Genomic DNA, 22601 nt, shown 5'->3' with positions numbered 1-22601 from the left:
ACATCACTTTGCTGATAAAGGTCCATTTAGTCAAGGCTATGGTCTTTCCAGTAGTCAAATATGGTTGTAAGAGGTGGATTATAAAGAAGGCAGAGCACCAAAGAACTGATGATTTTAAACTGTGGTACTAGAGAAGACTTAAGAGTCCCTTGGTCAGCAAGGAGATCAAACCAGTCACTCTTAAAGGAAATCAACCCTGAATACTCATTGGAAGGACTGATGCTGAAGCTGAAGCTCCAATACTTTCGCTACCTGATTCGAAGAGCTGACTCACTGGAAAAGACCCTGATACTGGGGAAGACTGAGGACAGGAAGATAAGGGGCCGACACAGGATGAGATGGTTGGTTGGCATTACAATGGACCTGAACTTGGGCAAACTCCAGGAGATGGTGGGGGACAGGGAGGCCTAGCATGCTGCAGTCCACGAGGTCGAGAAGAGTCGGACATGACTTGGCGACTGAACAAAAACAACAATGATCCTTTATTCTTCAACCCAAGAAGCAGTAGCCACAGGAGGAAAGGCCTTTTCAAGACTGTGTCTTCCTACAGCTGCAAGGTATGGGCTCTAGAACCAGCCACCACCTCCTTGCTGTGGAACCTGCGCCTGCAGGTTAGTCCTGCAGAGGGCGCACCTCCTCCACAAACCAGGACTCCACTGGAAGGCCAGGCTGCCCCAGGGAGAAGGCACCTTGCCTGCCCATGGAGTCACTCTGCAATCCCTGTGCTCTGGCTAGGGTGGAGGGATGGCAGGGGAAGAATCCTAGCCTTCTGGGCTAGAGACACTCTGGGGGACTGGAAGAGGGTGGGGGAAGGAATCTGGTGTTGGTGTTGGTTCTCAGAGGTCCTGAGCCTTTCACTCTGGCTGCAGATTTGCTGGGAACTGGCAACTAGCTTAGGACAGATGAACCATCAGGGTCCCCCTGAAAGCATCTCTTGACAGCTCCAGAGCCCCGTGGGTGGATGCACTGAGCATCACGGCCTCCTTCACACCTAGTTCTTGGCTGGGAATCCTCTCCTCCCAACCCCTAGTCCCCCCACACACTGTGGTTCAGAGTGATTTGCTGTGAGTGGTGGTCATTTACGCAGGGTGGCCCGAGGGAAGCAGGGTCTGGATGAGTCACCTCTCAGAATGGTAACAAGAGCCTCCTGGAAAGGATCTGTCTGCTTCCTCCCCAGACTCACAGATCTTCGTCTGCACACACCACGCACTCAGACACCCAGGATGCTGCCATTCCCACCAGCAGAGGCTCAGCTCTGAGATGCACCCAGAGCAGGAAGCAGCTGCACCAGCCATGCCCTCCTGCCCCAGAGCAGCACTGGGGCCAGCACCTGGCAGCTGCGATGGTCTAGGCTCCATGTGTTGCCTGTTTCCTCTAACCTGTACCTAAACATCACCTGTTTCACAGTGTGAACAGCCATCCAAGGCCCTCTCCTATGTTTTCTACACCCAGACCAGCAGAAATACAATGTGACACACAAGTGTATTTTCTAATATTTTCACAGACACATTAAAACTGTAAAAAAAAAAAAAAAGTGAAAAGATTTATCTAACCCAATATATCCATAATATTATTATGGACTAGTATAGTACACTTTCCACACATCTTAACTGGGATGAGCCACATTTCAAGTGCTCAGTAGCCACACGTGGCCAGTGAGTGGAGCATATGGGGGCGCAGCATGTTTAGTCACTGGCCCCTGTCACCTTCTGGACTCTAGAAGTGTGCCATCTGGCTTACAGGCTGGGGTCTCCTGGGGATACTATAACAGTAGGGGCCAAGGGACCCCGGGAACTGCAAGTTCTCCACCTTGGATCCTCCCATACAGGGGGTCCTGGGCGCCTCTGGGGGACCTGGAGCCCACTCACAGCTAGAAGGGCCTGAAAGGTTGCAGTTGTGAGCCGTGTGCTACGCCGGGATTCATGACCTCCAGAGGAGAGGATTTCGATCCGGGGCCAGAGATGAGGCTTGACTACTCGAAGCTTTTTGTGTAGCAACGTTTTATTAAAGTATGATATAGAGATAGAGATAGAGAAAGCTTCTGACATAGACATCAAAAGAGGGCAAAAAGAACGCCCACTTGCTAGTTTTTAGCAAGGCTGTTTTCCGTCTGTTTACGTCTGTTAGCGAGCTGCTAATCAGATAAGAGGGACACCTCAAGGCTGCGGGAGTCTCACCAGGCCCCTCTCCCACAGCATGCACTTTTGAGATAGAAGGGCACCTGGTGTGTCATCCCTGGCCATAGAACAATTGACATGAATACTGGTTTGTTGAGCCATTATCAGCCCAAGGTTTGAGGAAAGAAAAAAGTTAGCCTTAGGTGGAACCGTTTTGAAGGCAGATTCCAAAGCAAATACATAGCTTCATTAACATAACTTAAGAAAAACATTTCCATAAGAAAAACTGCATTGGTTAGCTCAAAGTTTGAGAAAAGTTCAGGAGGAACCAGGTGTCAACAGAGAAGGGGAAAAAGTCTGCCACTTGTAGTTTATTTCCTCCTGTTGCTCCCTAACCAAGGCTGCTGGCACCCTCAGGCCCCAGAGTCCCGCCCGGGGAGCCCCCATCACACAGGAAGCTGCCGTCTGGTACAGGCCCCACAGAGCACCTGCTTCACATCCAGTCCTCAACACACTTGAGGCACCGAGCTGCACCCCAGAGCTGCTTTACCTGGCCTACAGCACCCCCTGAAATCAGTGGTCCTCTGCCCAGAATGAGGGGGCTCTGTGTCGCCCATAGCAGAAGTTGCTATTTAGAGTGTGAAAAGGAGTGGGTGAGGATACAGATCCATGAGGCAAAGGTCTGAAGGTGAGACCTGGGGACAGGAGGTGGTAGGTCGAAGGGAAATTAAAATTAGGACAGTGTGTGAGTGTGTGTGTGTGTGTGTGTGTGTGTGTGTGTGATCATGTGCAATGAATGCTCAACATGTTTCTGAGCCAGGGAAGGAAGGAATGTAGTGAAGTATGGGTTTGAGGCATGTTAATCTGGAGCCCATACAGAAAGGACTGGGAAGGGAGAGATGAATAAGGAAGTAACTTCTCTGGAGCAAGTAAAAATATAGACTGTGACTGACTGTGGTTGCTCTAGGGAGTTCAGTCTGGAATGGGGCCCTCCATGCACAGGTCTGCAGAGAGCAGTGAGCCGAAGGCTTTGAGAACCCCTCTGCATGTATCTGGGAGGCTGGGCAGTTCCCAGGGAGGGATCCCAGTGGCTTCTGGAACTGCACCTATAAACCCCCTGCATCTGGGGTTTACTTTTTACTCCCCTTCTCCATCTGGATTCCAGGGTCTGAGGGCTGAGCTGCAAGCCCTGGGCTCCTGCAAAACCAACACATTCCAAGCCCACAGCGAACTTCTGTGTAGCCTTTGTAAGAGTTTTAAAAGTCTGTCCCCTCTGGGCAGATGCATCCTCTTGGCAGATGGTGCCTCTGAGCCAAGCAAGAGGTGCCCAGCGTGGGCTGGATTTCAACTCCCCACTTCTTCCTTGGCAAAGCCCCAGCACATACACCATATGATCATTCACAGCAGTCCTGCATAATTCCCAGCATTAAGAGAAACTACAAAGGTGACAAGTCAATCTTGAAAACCACAAGCAGCCAGAGATGAGATCTTCCCCCACCCCACCCCTCCTCATTCCTCCTCCTCTTCTGGATCAGGGGCCGAGAGCTACCAGGGGCCTGGATGAGGGGGAGCATGGGGTGGGGGCAAGCTGGCTGGGCCCAGGGAGTCAGAGAAGTACGGTCACAGGCCCAGGCACAAGGTCTACTATGTCTTGTCTCCTTGGAAGTCAGACAAAAACAACCCTCGGAGGGAGTCACAACAGAGACTAGAATTCGTTTTCAAAACAGAGGCCAAAAGAGGTTAAGCGACCTGCTCAAGATGACACAGCTAATAAGAAAATGGTGAATGGTGATGTTAGGTAGGTAGACTAGGGAAAAGGAGTCCAAAATGGTGGTGGCTAAAAGATAAGGAAGGGAAAAGCCTGCGAATATAGAACAAAGGAAGGTCTGAGGACCGGAGTGAGGACCTCGGGTAAAACAAACAACACTCCTGGCTGGCCCAATTTACATAGGACAGGCCCAGGGAGAGAAAAACATATAAAAAGAGGAGCCAAAGCTAGCTCTCTCTCCCCCTCCCCCGTGCGTTGGGGCGCTCTTCTCTTCGCGTCTTTGGATCGAGGTGCCCTCGTGTCTTGAACATGGATTTTCCTGCTATCTTCTAAGCAAAATAGAGCTGTAACACTGAGCTGTAACACTGATTTGTCTAAGAGCTATAACATGGTCCGTTCAAGACCTGAGAGCTATAATACGGTCTGTCCAAGACCCAAGAGCTGTGACATGCCGAGGGGGCTTTAATGTCCGTCACTCCAAATCTTTGATGTGACAAGACAAAGAACCGAGGAGCATAGACTCGCCTGACAGTGAGAGGCAAAGTCACAGGGCAGTGAAGGAACCAGGCAGACCTAGGGTACATCCTGACCCTGACCTTGAGCATTCATTTCACCTTTCTGAATATCAGTTTGCTCATCCATAAAATGGGGATAACAGCTAATGCTCCTCCTAGAATTAAAGTCAACAGTACGTGTATACTACTTAGTGACAGTTCTAGAAACAAAAGCCTCCATTTCTTGCTCATAGAGAGATGTGGACACACCATGGAGCTCCCCAGTAGACGAGGAAGCTCAGGATATTACAAAGTTTTCCAAGTACCAGGCCTGGTGACCCTAGGAAGAAGGCTCAGAGAGGTGTGCCTTGCACAGCTGAGGAGCCCTGCAAGGTCACGGTAAGCGTGGCCTGTTGGGGGCTCGCAGTCCCTCCCCAGGAGCTGCTCTCATCCAAGGCCACTTCCCCTGCGCAGGAAACCGCCATCCAAGAACTGTTCCGTGAGGACCATGGGTCGGCTCTCTGGCCTCTTCCAGGGCTGCTCTGCAGGGCCATGAGTCCAGAAAAAATAAGCTCTTCTTGGACAGAGAGTGTGGAAAAAGCTGTTAATGGCACACTGATCAACTAGTTTACCCATAAAAAACAAGATCAACCAGTGTAGATTTGATTCAGAGATGCAGAGAAAGCCATTGCTCTGGATATCAGATGCTGGGGTTTGATAAGAGGAGGGAAAATGTTACATCTAGAGTAGAATTAGCTCAGATATAAGAGGATTTCCCCATGCCATGGAAAAGAACAACCCAGGACCTACCCAGGACAAATCCTAACAATCGGAGTCCAAAGCAGCCAGTTACCCTGGGTTCTACCAAAAAGGCAGGGACAGAAGTCAGGAGGCTAGGAACTTCCCTGGCGGTCCAGTGGTTAAGACTCTGTACTTCTACCTCAAGGGGCACCGGTTTGATCCCTGGTCAGGGAACTAAGATACTGCAGGCTGCGAGGCACAGCCACAAAATAAATAAAACTTTTTAAAAAACTGCTTGTTTCTGACTATGTGCCAAGATCCAGCACCGTGTATGTAGTAAGGGTGGGGGAAATGCGTGTTAGTATGGGGGTTCTAAGGCAGGGTTTGTTTTTCCTGGGAAGACCCTGGACTTTTCCTCTTCTCACGTGACTGAACATCTCATCTCAGTCCACCAGGCCAATGGATCTCTGGCCAGATTACATGGTTTGCAGCTGGAGCTATTAATTACTAAGTATATGTCTTTTATTAAATGATGGACAGCTTCTGTCCTTATTCAACCTTTACAGTGCTTTCAGTTTATTTGGAAATTTCTGTAGTTTGGGGAATTTGTTTCTGTTACATGGCTTTAGGGCTATTCAAAACCACGGCTCCCCAGAAGAGGAGTTCAGGTTCATTTCAGGTTCATTTTTCTCATCAATAACTGTGCCATTAGCAAGGGTAGACAGGACGATAAGATCTTTGCTAGTTTTCATAATGGTTTTCCTGATGAAGATCTTCTCTGATTTTCATCTCACACATGAGCTTATCTTTGCTGGGGCTGCTGCTGCTGCTGCTAAGTTGCTTCAGTCGTGTCCGACTCTGTGCAACCCCATAGACGGCAGCCCACCAGGCTCCCTCATCCCTGGGATTCTCCAGGCAAGAACACTGGAGTGGGTTGCCATTTCCTTCTCCAGTGCATGAAAGTGAAAAGTGAAAGTGAAGTCACTCAGTCGTATCTGACTCTTAGCGACCCCATGGACTGCAGCCTACCAGGCTCCTCCGTCCATGGGATTTTCCAGGCAAGAGTACTGGAGTGGGGTGCCATTGCCTTCTCCGTTGCTGGGGCTACTGGCTCTGAAAAGCACACCACACCAAATGAATGTTTCCATCACTAACTCCACCTCTGGGCCGTGGAACAACCACATCAACCTGTTCTTTGGGCCTTTATCCTCAAAGGGTGTATCTGTCAGGTGTGTCTGTCCAACAGCACAGTCGCACAGAATAATTTAGGAAAAGTTTAATGGAGGCTCTACTTGCAAAGGGAGCAGAGTTACAGGAAAGCAATAGTAAGTGGTGACGGACCCCAGACTTGGCAAGAGTGAGAAGCCACCACCGCCCTTGGGCATGAGGGCACTTGGGGGAGGGGTGGTTCCTGGACTTCAGAAGGGAAGTTGAAGCTCTGCCTCCACTAGCTCCAGCTGTGGCTGCAGCGCAGGAGTCATGGGCTCTGGTAGAAGAAAGATTCACAACCGGTGGTCTGGCACAAAGGGGCTGAGTGGAAAATTCCACCATCTCACTCTTCCCTTGCCCCCCAATTCCTGTCAGTGTCCCCACTTGCCCATCCAAATTGAAAACCAAAGGCCAAGGAGGACTTTAGAAGCAGGGCAAAAAATGGGTCCCAGAGCAAGGTGGAGGGTGGATCTGAGGAGCTGAGTGGAGAATAGAGCTTTTTCCTGTCTGTGCCCAGTTCCTAAGAGAAACTTCCATTGAGTCCTTTGGCCTGTTTCTGTCTCTCATATTTTTGGTTGACAGTCCTAAAGCCACATCCCTTCCAGGAATCACATCATAAATAAATTACTTGCGCTCAAATCTTTGTATACTGTCTGTTCCTCGGAAAACCCAATCTAAGATATCCCTCGAAATCAAGATTTATTAAATCTACTGTAATTAGTACAATATGATGTTGATGCAGACAATCAGAGCAATGAAACAGAGTCCAGCAAAAAGACACATTTATCCATGGATACTTGGTTTAGGCAAAGGAGGAAGTGCAGGACAGTGGGAAAGGACACTCATTTCGGTGCATATTGCTGGACTGAGTGACTATCTATTGAGAAAAATGAAATTTGACCCTCATCTCACACACACACAAAAATCAACACCAGGTGTTCCACACATTAAAGGTAAAATAATAATAAAACTTTTAGACAACATGACAGGAGTATCTCTATTACCCTGGGGTTTAGAAAGATTTCTTCGAGGCACACAAAAATCACTAAACTTAAAGCAAGTTTCCCAACCATGCACTACTGACATTTGGAATGGGATAAGTTTTTGTTGTAGGGAGTGTCCTGTGCATTACAGGATGTTTCACGGCATCCCTGGTCTCTACTTACTGATGCCAAAAGCCCCACCGTCACAGCCCCAGTCAAGACAACCAAAAATGTCTCCAAGACATTGCCAAATGGCCCCTGGAGGGAACTGCTGCTGTTTGGGGAGGCAGACAGAACACCCAGGTACAACTGAATCTCAGCTCCAACAACAACAACAAAAATAGTGTGTTTCCCAAAAATTTCCTAGGCAATAAATTTTTTTACTACTTATCTAATATTCAGATTTAACTAGGGGTCCTGTACTTTATCTGAAACTCACTGGCAGTTGAGAACTACTGTCTTAAAGGGAAAATGATTTGATAAATCAGATTATAAGAAAGACTTCCACTCATCAAAAGAGACCTTTAAAAGAGTAAACAGGCAAGCTACCCCACGGAGGAAGATCTATACCACATATGTCAACAAAGGGCTCATGTGCAGAATTTATAGATAATGCCCATCAATCAATAAGAAAAAATCAAACAACCCTAAAGAAACACTGACAAGAGACTTGGAACAGGACATTCACAAAATCATATATCCAAAAGGCCACTGGGCATGTGAAAAGCACCCAATCTTATCAGTAATCAGGAAAATACAAATTTAAACTACAATCGTTACCACTACACAATCACCAGAATGGCTTAGAAAGACTGATAATACAAGTCTAGGCAAGGAGAGCCACAGGAACTCTTCAAGTGATGAAGGGAGTGTAAACTGAGTCAACCACTTTGACAGCCTCAGTTGGGAAACTGAAAACTTGCATATCCCCTCACCTAACAATTTCACTACTGGGAATGTGCCCTAAAGAAATATCTGCATCATAAAACATAAACAAGCACGCTCAAAACAACAGCGTATTTGAAAGCAGCCCAAAAGTCCATCAACAGTAGGAGGAAAAAATACAATTGTGGAATGGTCTTTTTAGAAAAGGCAAAGGAACCAGAGATCAAATTGCCAACATCCACTGGATCATCGAAAAAGCAAGAGAGTTCCAGAAAAACATCTATTTCTGCTTTATTGACTATGCCAAAGCCTTTGACTGTGTGCATCACAATAAACTGTGGAAAATTTTGAGAGAGATGGGAATACCAGACCACCTGACCTGCCTCTTGAGAAACCTGTATGCGGGTCAGGAAGCAACAGTTAGAACAGGACATGGAACAACAGACTGGTTCCAAATAGGGAAAGGAGTACGTCAAGGCTGTATATTGTTACCCTGCTTATTTAACTTCTATACAGAGTACATCATGAGAAACTCTGGGTTGAAAGAAGCACAAGCTGGAATCAAGATTGCCGGGAGAAATATCAATAACCTCAGATATGCAGATGACACCACCCTTATGGCAGAAAGTGAAGAGGAACAAAAAAGCCTCTTGATGAAAGTGAAAGAGGAGAGTGAAAAAGTTGGCTTAAACCTCAACATTCAGAAAACGAAGATCATGGCATCTGGTCCCATCACTTCATGGGAAATAGATGGGGAAACAGTGGAAACAGTGTCAGACTTTATTTTGGGGGGCTCCAAAATCACTGCAGATGGTGATTGCAGCCATGATATTAAAAGACACTTACTCCTTGAAAGGAAAGTTATGACCAACCTAGATAGCATATTCAAAAGCAGAGACATTACTTTGCCAACAAAGGTCCGTCTAGTCAAGGCTATGGTTTTTTCCAGTGGTCATGTATGGATGTGAGAGTTGGACTGTGAAGAAAGCTGAGCACCAAAGAATTGATGCTTTTGAACTGTGGTGTTGGAGAAGACTCTTGAGAGTCCCTTGGACTGCAAGGAGATCCAACCAGTCCATTCTGAAGGAGATCAGCCCTGGGATTTCTTTGGAAGGAATGATGCTAAAGCTGAAACTCCAGTACTTTGGCCACCTCATGTGAAGAGTTGACTCACTGGAAGACTCTGATGCTGGGAGGGATTGGGGGCAGGAGGAGAAGGGGATGACAGAGGATGAGATGGCTGGATGGCATCACCGACTCGATGGACATGAGTCTGGGTGAACTCCAGGAGTTGGTGATGGACAAGGAGGCCTGGTATGCTGCTATTCATGGGGTCGAAAAGAGTCAGAGACGACTGAGCAACTGAACTGAACTGAATATCACATGGGATACTATCAATAAAAATTAACCACTGGTATGTACAATAACCTGGACGAATCTCAAAAACATAATGTTGAGGGGAGGAAAAGAGGCAGATTTAAAAGAAGACCTATTGTCAGTCCATCTCTATAAAACTTAGAAACTAACAAAACTAATCTATGGTATTAAAAGTCAAAATAGACAGCTACCTTTGGTGAAGATCAACGAGGCAGGATTCAAGACAGTGGCCGAGGTTGGAGAATATGGGACCTTCTGCAGGGGGGTAGGGGGGGTTGGTGTGGATGTGCTCGTTCTGACTGGGGTGGTTACATGGATGTGTTCACATTGAGTTATGGCAGTGTTAGACTGTAATTAAAGGTTTAGGAGGGTTTTTTGTTAAGTCGGTTTTGAGTCCAAGTTTTTTGGTTGCCTTATTTCTCGTTACCATCTAATTCTTACTATTCAGTGACTTCTCTTTTTCCCCAACCAGCCAATTTCACCATATTTTTAAAAGGGGTATTTTTACCTATAGCAGCGTTTTTGACTAGGCTGGTTAATCACCAAGGAAAATTTAAGTACCTGAAAACAGTAACCCAGAAACTTATTTCTTAATTTGTAGGGTTCTTGTGGGTTGTTGCCTTTTGATATTGTATCTTTCAACTTTTCACTAACAAATCTTCCTATTGTATCTCAGTTACCTCCCTTCTCCAACTTAACTGAGTGTAAACACCATTACCTGGTATGGTTTATATTGCAGTCTATTTCTAAAACCTAAAGTCTTGTGTAAAAACATCACCTCCAATTTCCACCCTAAAAAGGCATTTTCCATCCTTTGTTTCCTCAAATAGTCCAGTCTGTATTAAATTAACAGCTTCTCTTATCTCACTTTGCACTCTCCGGTCTGGTTAGGGGGCCCACAATACAGAGTGGTCCGCTTTTTCACATTCCCATTTCCCTCTTCCATCCATCCTGAATCGTAAAAGTATACTTTGCCCCTCACTACCTCACCCACTCATTCCAGAGTTCCTAAAAAGGATACCAAATAGTTCTAGCAAGCCAATGAATACATAAAGTTTTATTCATCTGGCAATGATATGTCTTCTAAAGTAACTTCTAAGACTATATTGTATCACACAATCAGCAGACATTACAAGCAAGTGTGATTTTGAGAATCACATAAGAATGTTATTTCCTCCCAGACATTTAGTAAGTTTTCACTTCAAGATCATCTACGCCTTCCTCACATACAAGGCCACTACACTCCTATATGCCTATCCATGTCCTTTACTCTGGAGTTTTGTCCCAGTAAATCAGATAAGCGCTCTTATGCTGTTCATTTGCCACAGAGGGTTTCAAACCTCCGTTTTTAATTCGTGACCCACCCAGCAGCCCGGGCGGAGAGGCGGGGCGTTTCCTCAGGATTTGAGCTCTTGCTGCGGCTCCGCTCCGAGGCTCAGGACTTGCTCTCACTTCGCCATGTTCCTTTCCTGGGCGGCCGGGCAACTCTGGCCCGGACACCAATGAAAGGCCGCCTGCGGAGGGAGGCGTGAATGCTGCATCTTTAAATACAGAAAGTGGGCTGCCTGCCGGGGTGTGCGGACTAGAGTGGCGGAGGGAGAGGACGAGGCCGTGGTGCCCAGCGAGAGCATGGCACGCGACCAAGCACACAGCTAGCGGGCCGGCTGGGCTCAAGCGCTTGCTCGGCGGCTGGTAACTGAGCTCGCGGAACACCTGCCGTGCAGTGCGCAGGCGCGGCTCTGGCCGCAGGGGCGGGGCTGCCAGGCCGCAGGGGGTGGGTTTTTGCTCGGGTTTGGGATGCCTAGAATTAAGGACCATCGCCCTGAAGATTATTTATTTAGGACCATGGGGCGGGGGGGGGGAGGGGGCGGGCAGTAGGACCCATGAAGGAACTGTGGTGCTGGAGAAGACGCCTCCGAGTCCATTGGCCAGCAAGGAGATCAAACCAGTCAATCTTAAGGGAAATCAACCCTGAATACTCCCCTTGGAAGGACTGATGTTGAAGCTGAAACTTAAGTATTTTGGTCATCTTATACGAACAGCTGACTCACTGGAAAAGTCCCTGATGCTGCGAAAGATTGAGGGCAGAACACGAAGGGGGCATCAGAGGATGAGATGGCTGGATGGCATCACCAATGCAACGGACATGAACTTAGGCAAACTCTGGGAGATGGTAAGGGACAGAGAGGCCTGGTGTGCTGAAATCCATGGGGTCGCAAAGAGTCAGACACGACTGGGTGACTGAACAACAACAATGGTGGTCAAGCTTTAAGTGCTTTGCTACTGCTGTTAAGTCGCTTCAGTCGTGTCCGACTCTGTGCAACCCCATAGACGGCAGCCCACCAGGCTCCTCTGTCCCTGGGATTCTCCAGGCAAGAACACTGGAGTGGGTTGCCATTTCCTTCTCCGATGCATGAAAGTGAAAAGTGAAAGTGAAGTCGCTCAGTTGTGTCCGACTCTTAGCAACCCCATGGACTGCAGCCCACCAGGCTCCCCCGTCCATGGGATTTTCCAGGCAAGAGTACTGGAGTGGGTCGCCATTGCCTTCTCCGATAATAATAATTAAATAGAATGGATTTCCACTTTCTTTTGCTTATGTGGTGCCAAGCACTTAGAGACTGAATAATGCTGAAAGTACTATTCTTCTTATAAACATAATGTTTATGGGTGAATGACGTGTGCTAGGCACTATGATGTAACAGTTCAGTTCAGTTCAGTTCAGTCACTCAGTAGTGTCCGACTCTGTGACCCCATGGACTGCAGCACTCCAGGCTTCCTTGTCCATCACCAATTCCCGGAGCTTACTCAAACTCATGTCCATTGAGTTGGTGAGGCCATCCAACCATCTCATCCTCTGTCGTCCCCTTCTCCCGCCTTCAATCTTTCCCAGCATCAGGGTCTTTTCAAATGAGTTAGTTGTTCACATCAGGTGGCCAAAGTATTGGAGTTTCAGCTTCAGCATCAGTCCTTCCAATGAACACCCAGGACTGATTTCCTTTAGGATGGACTGGTTGGATCTCCTTGCAGTCCAAGGGACTCTCAAGAGTCTTCTCCAACACCACAGTTCAAAAGCATCAGTTCTTCGGCACTCAGCTTTCCTTATAGTCCAACTCTCATATCCTGGAAAAACCATAGCTTTGATTAGACGGACCTTTGTTGGCAAAGTAATGTCTCTGCTTTTTAATATGCTGGCTAGGTTGGTCATAACTTTCCTTCCAAGGAGCAAGCATCTTTTAATTTCATGGCTTCAGTCACCTTCTGCAGTGACTTTGGAGACCCCCAAAATAAAGTCTGCCACTGTTTCCATTGTTTCCCCATCTATTTCCCATGAAGTGATGGGACCAGATGCCATGATCCTAGTTTTCTGAATGTTAAGCTTTAAGCCAACTTTTTCACTCTCCTCTTTCACTTCATCAAGAGGTTCTTTAGTTCTTCTTTGCTTTCTGCCATAAGGATGGTGTCATCTGCATATCTGAGGTTATTGATATTTCTCCCAGCAATCGTGATTTCAGCTTGTGTTTCATCCAGCAAAATTTAGTAAATCACAAAAGAAATAAAAAGATTCACGATCCAGCAATGAACTAGGAGGACCATATCTCTCACCTGGCTTGGCTTTTCCTGCCTTTGTCTATTTGCTGTACTATCGGTCAGGGAGAAGCAAAACCAGGAAAAGTCTCCTGATGGCCGTTCACAGCCCAGAGCCAGAACCCTGAAAACAATCTGCAGCCTGTAGCCTGTGGAGCCCTCTACCAAGGTCACAGATGTGGAGCTCTATACCAAGGTCATTTCCAGAACTGACCAAGCCCCATAGCATGAGTTGCCCCTAATCTTAACTGGCCAGCTCCCTGACTCCATAGTAGATAAAAATATCCACCCTATAGCACCCTAACCAATGACCTAATGCCACCAATGCAGCAGGAATTTTCTGTTTTGAGGTATAAAAATTTGCTATTAACCCTTAAAAGGCTCAGTTCTCCCTTGACCGGGCGCGCTCTTCAAATGTCCTGTCCCACTCTGATAAACTCTATTCGTTTCTCATTCTTCCTCGTGTCTGGAAATTCTTTTCCAGCCTGCGCTCAGATCACAACATAGCCCTTCCTATGAATGGCTGCTACTGCTACTGCTGCTAAGTCGCTTCAGTCGTGTCCGACTCTGTGCGACCCCATAGACGGCAGCCCACCAGGCTCCCCCGTCCCTGGGATTCTCCAGGCAAGAACACTGGAGTGGGTTGCCATTTCCTTCTCCAATGCATGAAAGGGAAAAGTGAAACTGAAGTCGCTCAGTCCTGTCCGACTCTTAGCGACCCCATGGACTGCAGCCTACCAGGCTCCTCCGTCCATGGGATTTTCCAGGCAAGAGTACTGGAGTGGGGTGCCATTGCTTTCTCCGTTTGAATGGCTAGGAAGTGTAATTTCTGGGCTACTGAGACCTCTGGTGGTGCAACAAGAGCTACTCATGCTAAACATTTCCCTTCAGCCTGACCAAAGGTCAATCCCTCACACACACACACACACACACACACACACACTCCAGTACTCAAACACACAGGAGCATCTGGAAAGAAAAAGACAGATCTCAAGGGCACTTGGTCTTCATGGTAGATTCAGAGCAAGAGCAGAAAGACATGGGGCTGATGCCAGAGGTGAGAAAGTATCAACTCCAGAGTAACGCCCCACTGGGAACAGATGTCTGGATAGTGGTCTGGCTGGAGAGGGTGGCATCTAGAAATCTTCATGGAGGGAAGAGAAGAGGAGGTATGGCCCTGGGAGAAGAGTTGGCATCTGCACAGAGGTTAAGGCTCAGAGGACATTGTTTCTATCACCACAAACTCTGGGGTCTGAGACTGTTAAAAAGGGAGACCAGAGGGGTTCTAGGGTCCTCTATCTGTTGGGTCTCCATGTAAGGATTTTGGTTGATTGGTTCTATCATATTTTAATCAGAAACTACGTGAAATGATGGTGTGAACAGCATTTAGCAAGTCACATCCAAGAGCCTGAGAGAAAGTGCAGATTAAAAAAAAAAAGTGATGATGTGAATAGAATTTAACAAGTCACATCCCAGAGCCTGAGAGAAGTTGCCCAAACAAAATGAAGAGGGCATTCACACAGAGCTTGCACAGGGGAAGGTGCGGAGTCACCAGCAAACACCCCATCCCTTTAGTCCCTGCCAAAGGAAGGGTACCTCCCTGAGTCCTGGCTTCCTGTCCTGCCCCACAGTGATGGCCTGACCACCCAGAGGGACTGTGCTCAGCTCCTTCTGCTGTTTCAGGAAGCAACTGTGAGGGAAACAGTTTCATTTCAATGAATGAAGTCCTTATGATTACAACAGACTCAGGAGGGACCCCTGTCTTCCTGAAGGGCACCAGCTGCACCTGCCCTTCCACCCAGATGTGCAGATGGAAATTTCTCATGTCTTGTTATCTGGCTCAGATTTGAACGTTTTAACTGCCAATGTGTCAGATGGACACATTGATCTGCGAACCGTTTACTCTAACTACATCAGTTGTCAAAGCAGAGGCTTTGACAAGAAGAGGAAGGAGAAGCTGACCCACCAATCCCTAGAACCCCAAACAAAAACACCTTTAAGGCATTAAGAGCCTGCTCTCTATCAGCCTCCTAGGGGAGGAATGGTAGCTGGGATCAGAGTGCTGTCCCACTCTGTATGTAAATCTCCTCTTACAAAGGGCATAAAGCTCTGGAAGAGATTCCCACCTCACCTCCATGAGGCTATTGATGGACCTCCACCCTTCTGAATCTGTGGTCTAAAGGTACCTGATTACCAAACACTCCTCCGCTTCTCCCCACAGCTCCTCACCCTTGCCCCTTCCCAGGCACTGTCTGGCAACCAAGCCTTTGGGTTACAAAGATAGTCTGGCAACCCACAAGGTAGCCTCAGTCCCAAAACACACTTTGTTTTTGGTCTCTAGAGATTTATTTTCTAGCTAACTCAACAATGCATTAAAGTGAAGATGAGTTCAAGTCTATCCACACATTCAGGAACTCTGTAACGGAAATTTATGCCGCACAGTGTTCCTCCCACATATTTTTAAAAACTCACTCAGCTTTTCAGTGTGTGGAACAGTTTGGAAAGGAAAAAAACATGCAAAAACAGAGATCTATTAAAGAAACTATTGCAGAAAATGGATCAAAGAGGATAATATTAATAACTTGAAGGTGAGTAATGGTGGCACAGATAGAAATAGATGGATCTAGAAGATATTTAGTAAGTAAAGTCAACAGATCTCTTCAAGAAAATTAGAGATACCAAGGGAACATTTCATGCAAAGATGAGCTCAATAAAGGACAGAAACTGTACGGACTTAACACAAGCAGAAGATATTAAAAAGATGTGGCAAGAATACACAGAACTGTACAAAAAAGAGCTTCACGACCCAGATAATCACGATGGTGTGATCACTCACCTACAGCCAGACATCCTGGAATGTGAAGTCAAGTGGGCCTTAGGAAGCATCACTACAAACAAAGCTAGTGGAGGTGATGGAATTCCAGTTGAGCTATTTCAAATCCTGAAAGATGATGCCGTGAAAGTGCTGCACTCAATATGCCAGCAAATTTGGAAAACTCAGCAGTGGTCACAGGACTGGAAGAGGTCAGTTTTCATTCCAATCCCTAAGAAAAGCAATGCCAAAGAATGCTCAAACTAACACACAAATGCATTCATCTCACACGCTAGTAAAGTAATGCACAAAATTCTCCAAGCCAGGCTTCAGCAGTACGTGAACCATGAACTTCCAGATGTTCAAGCTGGTTTTACAAAGGGCAGAGGAACCAGAGATCAAATTGCCAACATCTGATGGATCATCGAAAAAGCAAGAGAGTTCCAGAAAAACATCTATTTCTGCTTTATTGACTATGCCAAAGCCTTAGACTGTGTGGATCACAACAATCTGTGGAAAATTCTTCAAGAAATGGGAATACCAGACCACCTGACCTGCTTCTTGAGAAATCTGTATGCAGGTCAGGAAGCAACAGTTAGAACTGGACATGGAACAACAGACTGGTTCCAAATAGGAAAAGGAGTAAGTCAAGGCTATATATTGTCACCCTGCTTATTTAACTTAAGGTTAACTTAAAGGTCCATCTAGTCAAGGCTATGGTTTTACCAGTAGTCATGTATGGACGTGAGAGTTGGACTATAAAGAAAGCTGAGCACTGAAGAATTGATGCTTTTGAACTGTGGTTTTGGAGAAGATTCTTGAGAGTCCCTAGCACTGCAAGGAGATCCAACCAGTCCATCCTAAAGGAAATCAGTCCTGGGTGTTCATTGGAAGGACTGATGTCGAAGCTGAAACTCCAATAGTTTGGCCACCTGATGCGAAGAGCTAACTCATTTGAAAAGACCCTGATGCTGGGAAAGATTGAGGGCAGGAGAAGGGGACGACAGAGGATGAGATGGTTGGGTGGCATCATCAACTCAATGGACATGAGTTTGAGTCGACTCCAGGAGTTGGTGATGGTTAGGGCTGCAGTCCGGAGAAGGCAATGACACCCCACTCCAGTACTCTTGCCTGGAAAATCCCATGGATAGAGGAGCCTGGTAGGCTGCAGTCCATGGGGTTGCTAAGAGTCAGACACAACTGAGCGACTTCACTTTCACTTTTCCCTTTCATGCACTGGAGAAGGAAATGGCAACCCACTCCAGTGTTCTTGCCTGGAGAATCCCAGGGACAGCGGAGCCTGATGGGCTGCCGTCTATGGGGTCGCACAGAGTCGGACACGACTGAAGCGACTTAGCAGCAGCAGCAGCAGGGCTGCAGTCCATGGGGTTGCAAAGAATCGGACATGAAAAGCAGAGACATTACTTTGTCAACAAAGGTCCGTCTAGTTAAGGCTATGGTTTTTCCAGTGGTCATGTATGGATGTGAGAGTTGGACTATAAAGACAGCTGAGCACAGAAGAATTGATGCTTTTGAACTGTGGTATTGGAGAAGACTCTTGAGAGTCCCTTGGACTGCAAGGAGATCCAACCAGTCCTTCCTAAAGGAGATCAGTCCTGGGTGTTCATTGGAAGGACTGATGTTGAAGCTGAAACTCCAATACTTTGGCCACCTGATATTGGAACTCCAAATACTTTGGCCACCAGCTGACTCACTGGAAAAGACCCTGATGCTGGGAAAGATTGCGGGCAGGAGGAGAACGGGACGACAGAGGATGAGATGGTTGGATGGCATCACCAACTCAATGGACATGGGTTTAGGTGGACTCCGGGAGTTGGTGATGGACAGGGAGGCCTGGCGTGCTGCGGTTCATGGGGTCGCAAAGAGTTGGACAAGACTGAGCGACTGAATTGAATTGAGGGACTGAACTGAACTGAACTGAACTGAAAGTCAACATAGTTTTAGATATCCAAGAAGAGATATCTAATGGGAAGTTTTTATAGAACTCAGTAGCTCTCAGGCTCTCCTATGGTTCGCAGGTGATTTGGGAAGTCTTATTTTTAAAAATTGGTAACTGAGTTCCCCGAGATACATACCTGGGAGAAAACGCAGAATGGGAAGAGATGAAGATCCTAGGACCCAGCTTCGAGGAATATCAACATTTTAAGACATGGAGGTAGAGCAAGCAACAGAGACTGAACAAAGATAAGCAAAAGAGGGAGGGACGAGTCAGCAAGTGTCCAGCGATGCAGAGGTCAAGAAAAACGAAAACCAGGCATTAGTTTTGCTGACACATTGGAAATTGGTGATCTTGGCGAGAGAGGCAGAGAATGATAAAGGCAAAGCCAGCGGATGCGAAGTAGAAGTAGAAAACGGACCCCACTCTTTAAAGAAGTTTGATTATAAAGACATTAGCAGAGGAAGAACAGTGCAGGAGAAGGATTATTTTAAGTAGACGAGAACTTGAGGACGTTTAAATGCCGACAGCAAGGAGCTGGAACAGGCAGAAGAAAAGGTAAAATAATAGGCTGGGTAGAAAGAAATCCATTCTACCTCTGGACAGATTCTCTTGGACTACTGATCCATCTAACCGAACAGACATCCAGAATTCGGCGGTTTGAGTAGCTTCGGGCTTTAGGTCAAAGGTTTTTTCTACGCTAAAATCTTCCCTCCTCCACCTCCTCTCGTCTTTGGCTTGTCCCCTCAGTCTACTCCCCGGCCCCGCCTCTTTGCCTGGTCCCAGCCACGCCTTGCAATGAAAAATACCTCCTTCTCTACGAATTCTTCCGGGTCGCCAGGCACGGCCACTCCCAGCCTCAATCAGGCCCGCCCCACAACTGAAGCGCGCCTCCCGGAAAAACGCATGCGCAAAAGGCTATAGCGGCCTCCTAGAGAAGACACACTCTAAATCTTGCGCAGGCGCGTTAGGTCGTGGTCGCGATGCGGGTTCTTGTGGGTGAGGGAGGGCCACAAGGGGGTGGGCGCGGGAGGGGGCAGGTTTATAAAAAGAAGATACAGCCAGAAATTGAGGGCTTAGGAGACTGTTTCTGAGAGAGGGTACCGTCTCGTGCACAGGCTACTTGGCCTTTGCCTCCAGGCCCTAGGGGCCGAATCTCCCTAAACCCTGTGTTTCACCCTGCACGCATCGCGGGGAGGGAGCAAGAAGGAGGGGAGAAGGCTGAAGTCAGATGGGAGGGCACCAGAGAAGGGGGCCACATGCGAGGACGGAACGCCCCCCCCCCGGGCGGATAAACACCTCGTATTTTCTGATCAGGTGGCGGGACGGGCTTCATTGGGACAGCCCTAACACAGCTGCTGAAGGCCAGGGGCCACGAAGTGACGTTAATCTCCCGAAAGCCAGGGCCAGATCGGATCACGTGGGTATGTCCGTATTCTGGAGGCATGGAAAGAAGGCTTAGTTGGGTGGCGCTGAGCGAGGCCTCAAGGCCACTGTGTGCTTTCTCCCACAGGATGATCTTACGACTTCGGGGTTGCCCCGCTGCGATGCTGCAGTCAACCTGGCGGGAGAGAACATCCTCAACCCTCTCCGCAGGTCAGCCGGGCCCTGAAGCTGACATTCTTCAGAGCAGAGGGCCGATTCTGATGGGAACCTGTGAGCTGTGGAGATTGGGGCTGGCAGATGGAGAACTCAACCCATATTCCGAACTTCTCGTTCCCTCACCCTCTCTCCTCCACACTCACTTACCCTTCTTCCCAGTCAGTGGACCTTACTCCCCATTCAGGATGCCCCCAAGTACCTGTGCCTTTTCCCTCTACAGGAGAGGTGGGCCGTTTCTCTAAGCCGCAATAAGGGCTTTACTAGGCGTGGATATAGATGGGCTCCAGGGAAAGAGGGAAGGAAGGGTATGTGTGTATATTTAGTGGTATTTTATTCCCCTCTGTGTTACTCCTATGACTGAGCATGCATGCACGCATGTTTCTCCTGCAGGTGGAATGCAGCCTTTCAAAAAGAAGTTCTCAGCAGCCGCCTGGAGACCACCCAAACGCTGGCTAGAGCCATAGCCAAGGCCCCACAACCCCCCCAGGCCTGGGTCTTAGTCACAGGTGTAGGTATGCCCCGCACGTCACCAGCCTTTAGACTAGCCAGGGAAAGGAGGGAGTACAGTGAGGGGTAGCTCAGGCTCCAGAGTGGTGGTCTTTTCCAGGCACAGGAACTACCTAGGCCCTCATTCCACGCACATTTCTCCTGACTTTTGTGTACTTTCCCTGAGAAATGGGGACCTCAGAGAAAGTGAGAGGAGTGGCACTGCTCCCAGTGCCTGAGAAAGCCCCACCTACTCCCAGGCCCCTTATTTCTCATAGCACAGAGCTTTAGGAACAGAATTGTCAGTTTTTGTATTTTGCCTTTGGGACCAAATTTTATATATATATATATATATATATATATATATATACACACACACACATACATACACACACGTTTAGTTGCTTAGTTGTGTCCCACTCTTTGTAACCCCACAGACTGTAGCCTCCCAGGTTCCTCTATCCATGGGATTCTCCAGGCAAGAATACTGGAGTGGCCATTTCCTTCTCCAGGGCATCTTCCCGATCCAGGGATTGAACCCACGTCTCTTGCATTACAGGCAGATTCTTTACCAGTGAGCCACCAGGGTAGATATATATATCTACACACACACACACGCACACACTATATACACTACACATACATATACACTAGTCACTATTCTAAGTGCTTTGCACATATTCCATATAATCCTCACAAGAAATCGATGTGATAGGTATTATTCCTATTTTAAAGATGTAAAAATTCTGCAGAGAGGTTATGTAATTTGCCTAAAGTGACAAATAATTTTGGAGCTGAGATTAAAACTCAGGCAGCCTGGCACCAAAGTCTGTTCTTAGCTTCTGCACTCGAGCAGTCTCAGCTTAGCCCTCTAATGAAAGATAAGAATGACTCCAAGGCAGGAACGGGTCAGCTCATGGAGAAGTTGTAGGGGAAAATATCCACGGCTCTGACTACCCATGGAGAGATTCCCAAGGTGCCAAGGAGGGCGAGGTAAGGGGAGCCTTGACTGCAAAGGGCCAGATGGGACAAAGGACACCCAGGGCAAACCAGTGCTATTCCTCCGGCAGCTTACTACCAGCCCAGCCTGACTGCGGAGTACGATGAGGACAGCCCAGGCGGGGATTTCGACTTTTTTTCCAACCTCGTAACCAAATGGGAAGCTGCAGCCAGGCTTCCTGGAGATTCTACACGCCAAGTGGTGGTGCGCTCCGGTGAGAACAAGGGGTCTGGGTATCAGACAGAGTTGGAATGTCTTCTCTGGACCAGGAGGGGGTGGGGATAAGGGAAGCTGAGCTCACAGGAGATGCCACCACTTCTGGCTGACCTGCAGGAGGGTGGACAGGACAGCCCAAAGAGAGCCACAGCCCTCACCTGCCACAGAGCAGAGTCAGTATAGGTAAAGAGTGATGAAGGGAAAGTGGAGAGGAACAGTGGGGGTGCCTGGAGGTTGAGGGACCTCCCTGTACCATCCTTCTTGCCTGCTCTAGGGGTTGTGCTGGGTCGTGGAGGCGGTGCCATTGGTCATATGCTGTTGCCTTTCCGCCTGGGCCTGGGGGGCCCCATTGGATCAGGCCACCAGTTCTTCCCCTGGATTCACATCAGAGACCTGGTGGGAATCCTGGCCCATGCCCTTGAAACAAGCCATGTCCAGGGGATCCTGAACGGAGTGGCTCCTGCCTCCTCCACTACCAATGCTGAGTTTGCCCGGGCCTTGGGCACAGCCCTGGGCCGCCCAGCCTTCATCCCTCTCCCCAGTGCTGTGGTACAAGCTGTCTTTGGACGAGAACGTGCCGTCATGCTGCTGGAGGGCCAGAAGGTGGTCCCACGGCGGACACTGGCTGCTGGCTACCAGTATTCTTTCCCAGAGCTGGGGGCTGCCTTGAAGGAAGTCATAGCCTAAACAGGGAGGCTCAAGGCAGGGCCTGAGGCCTGTTCCTCAGCAGGGGCTTGCCGGTGAGAGCCTGCATAAGCTCGGGTTCTCCTCTAGAGACTGAAAACCATCTGGTTCTTAAGCCCCCTTTCTTGCTCACTGTCCCACTGCTCCATCTTATTTAACTGAGAGGTTTCCGCTATTTCAGGGTTACAGTCACATCAAGTTGGGACCTTCTTCAACTCCTCATAGATATATATCTCAGTTTGGTCTCCTTGTGTGTCCTGTTCCTGCCCCATTTCTCCTTGGTATTCAGAGAATGTTTTGCAGTTTAGGCAATAAAAACAAATTAATTGACTAGCTTCAGCTCATCTCTTTGTTCTAGATTCTCCTGAAATTTATTTCAAGGAATGTCATCCGAGATGACCCTTTCCTTTACGTGGAGTTTTGAAAATGGTAACGGGCAACATCTCCCTTCTTTGTCCCTTGACTGCCAAAAGAGCTGGCAACAAATTTGAGGCACAAGGTTATAACAAAGGCAGAGGCGAGAAGACAAGAGGAACAGTGATCCATTTCCGGTGGGCTGTGTGGTCACCCTGCATACTTACTTGTTCACACAATGCTGTTAGGGTACCAGCAGAGGTAAAAACAGGCCAGAGTCTAGGACAGCCTCTGGTCACTGGGCAGCAGTGAACTGATAAACAATCACACA

The 22601-nt window shown here is 47.9% G+C and overlaps 1 protein-coding gene and 1 long non-coding RNA gene across 3 annotated transcripts in view; one reads left to right on the top strand and one right to left on the bottom strand.

The window, feature by feature from the left end:
- The window catches only part of LOC123328174, a 30572-nt gene extending 11399 nt beyond the window's left edge, over positions 1-19173 (bottom strand). The window contains exon 1 of the long non-coding RNA XR_006542957.2: positions 18068-19173. This is a non-coding gene — a long non-coding RNA (uncharacterized LOC123328174). The remainder of the gene's footprint in view (positions 1-18067) is intronic.
- On the top strand, positions 18800-22249 carry SDR39U1 (short chain dehydrogenase/reductase family 39U member 1). Of its 2 annotated transcripts, XM_006061437.3 has the most exons (6): positions 18800-18927; positions 19246-19352; positions 19442-19524; positions 19921-20042; positions 21087-21230; positions 21507-22249. In XM_006061437.3, the coding sequence occupies exons 1-6, from the start codon at positions 18912-18914 to the stop codon at positions 21917-21919; spliced, it is 885 nt and encodes a 294-aa protein (XP_006061499.1). In that variant the 5' UTR covers positions 18800-18911; the 3' UTR covers positions 21920-22249. The 2 variants fall into 2 exon arrangements, with proteins under 2 accessions (XP_006061499.1, XP_045018055.1); XM_045162120.1 differs by lacking the exons at positions 18800-18927; positions 19246-19352; positions 19442-19524; positions 19921-20042 and adding an exon at positions 20604-21009.
- Positions 22250-22601: the final 352 nt, after the last annotated feature.

The sequence above is a fragment of the Bubalus bubalis genome, chromosome 11 (genome assembly GCF_019923935.1).
Source record: "Bubalus bubalis isolate 160015118507 breed Murrah chromosome 11, NDDB_SH_1, whole genome shotgun sequence".
NCBI lineage: Eukaryota > Metazoa > Chordata > Mammalia > Artiodactyla > Bovidae > Bubalus > Bubalus bubalis.
This window is presented reverse-complemented; position numbering and strand designations above follow the sequence as displayed.

Bases quoted from the DNA above. Each gene is read 5' to 3' on its own strand.
- SDR39U1 (XM_006061437.3), top strand. The intron at 19,525-19,920 runs GTCAGCCGGGCC...TTTCTCCTGCAG, and splicing joins ATCCTCAACCCTCTCCGCAG to GTGGAATGCAGCCTTTCAAA. The intron at 21,231-21,506 runs GTGAGAACAAGG...TGCCTGCTCTAG, and splicing joins CCAAGTGGTGGTGCGCTCCG to GGGTTGTGCTGGGTCGTGGA.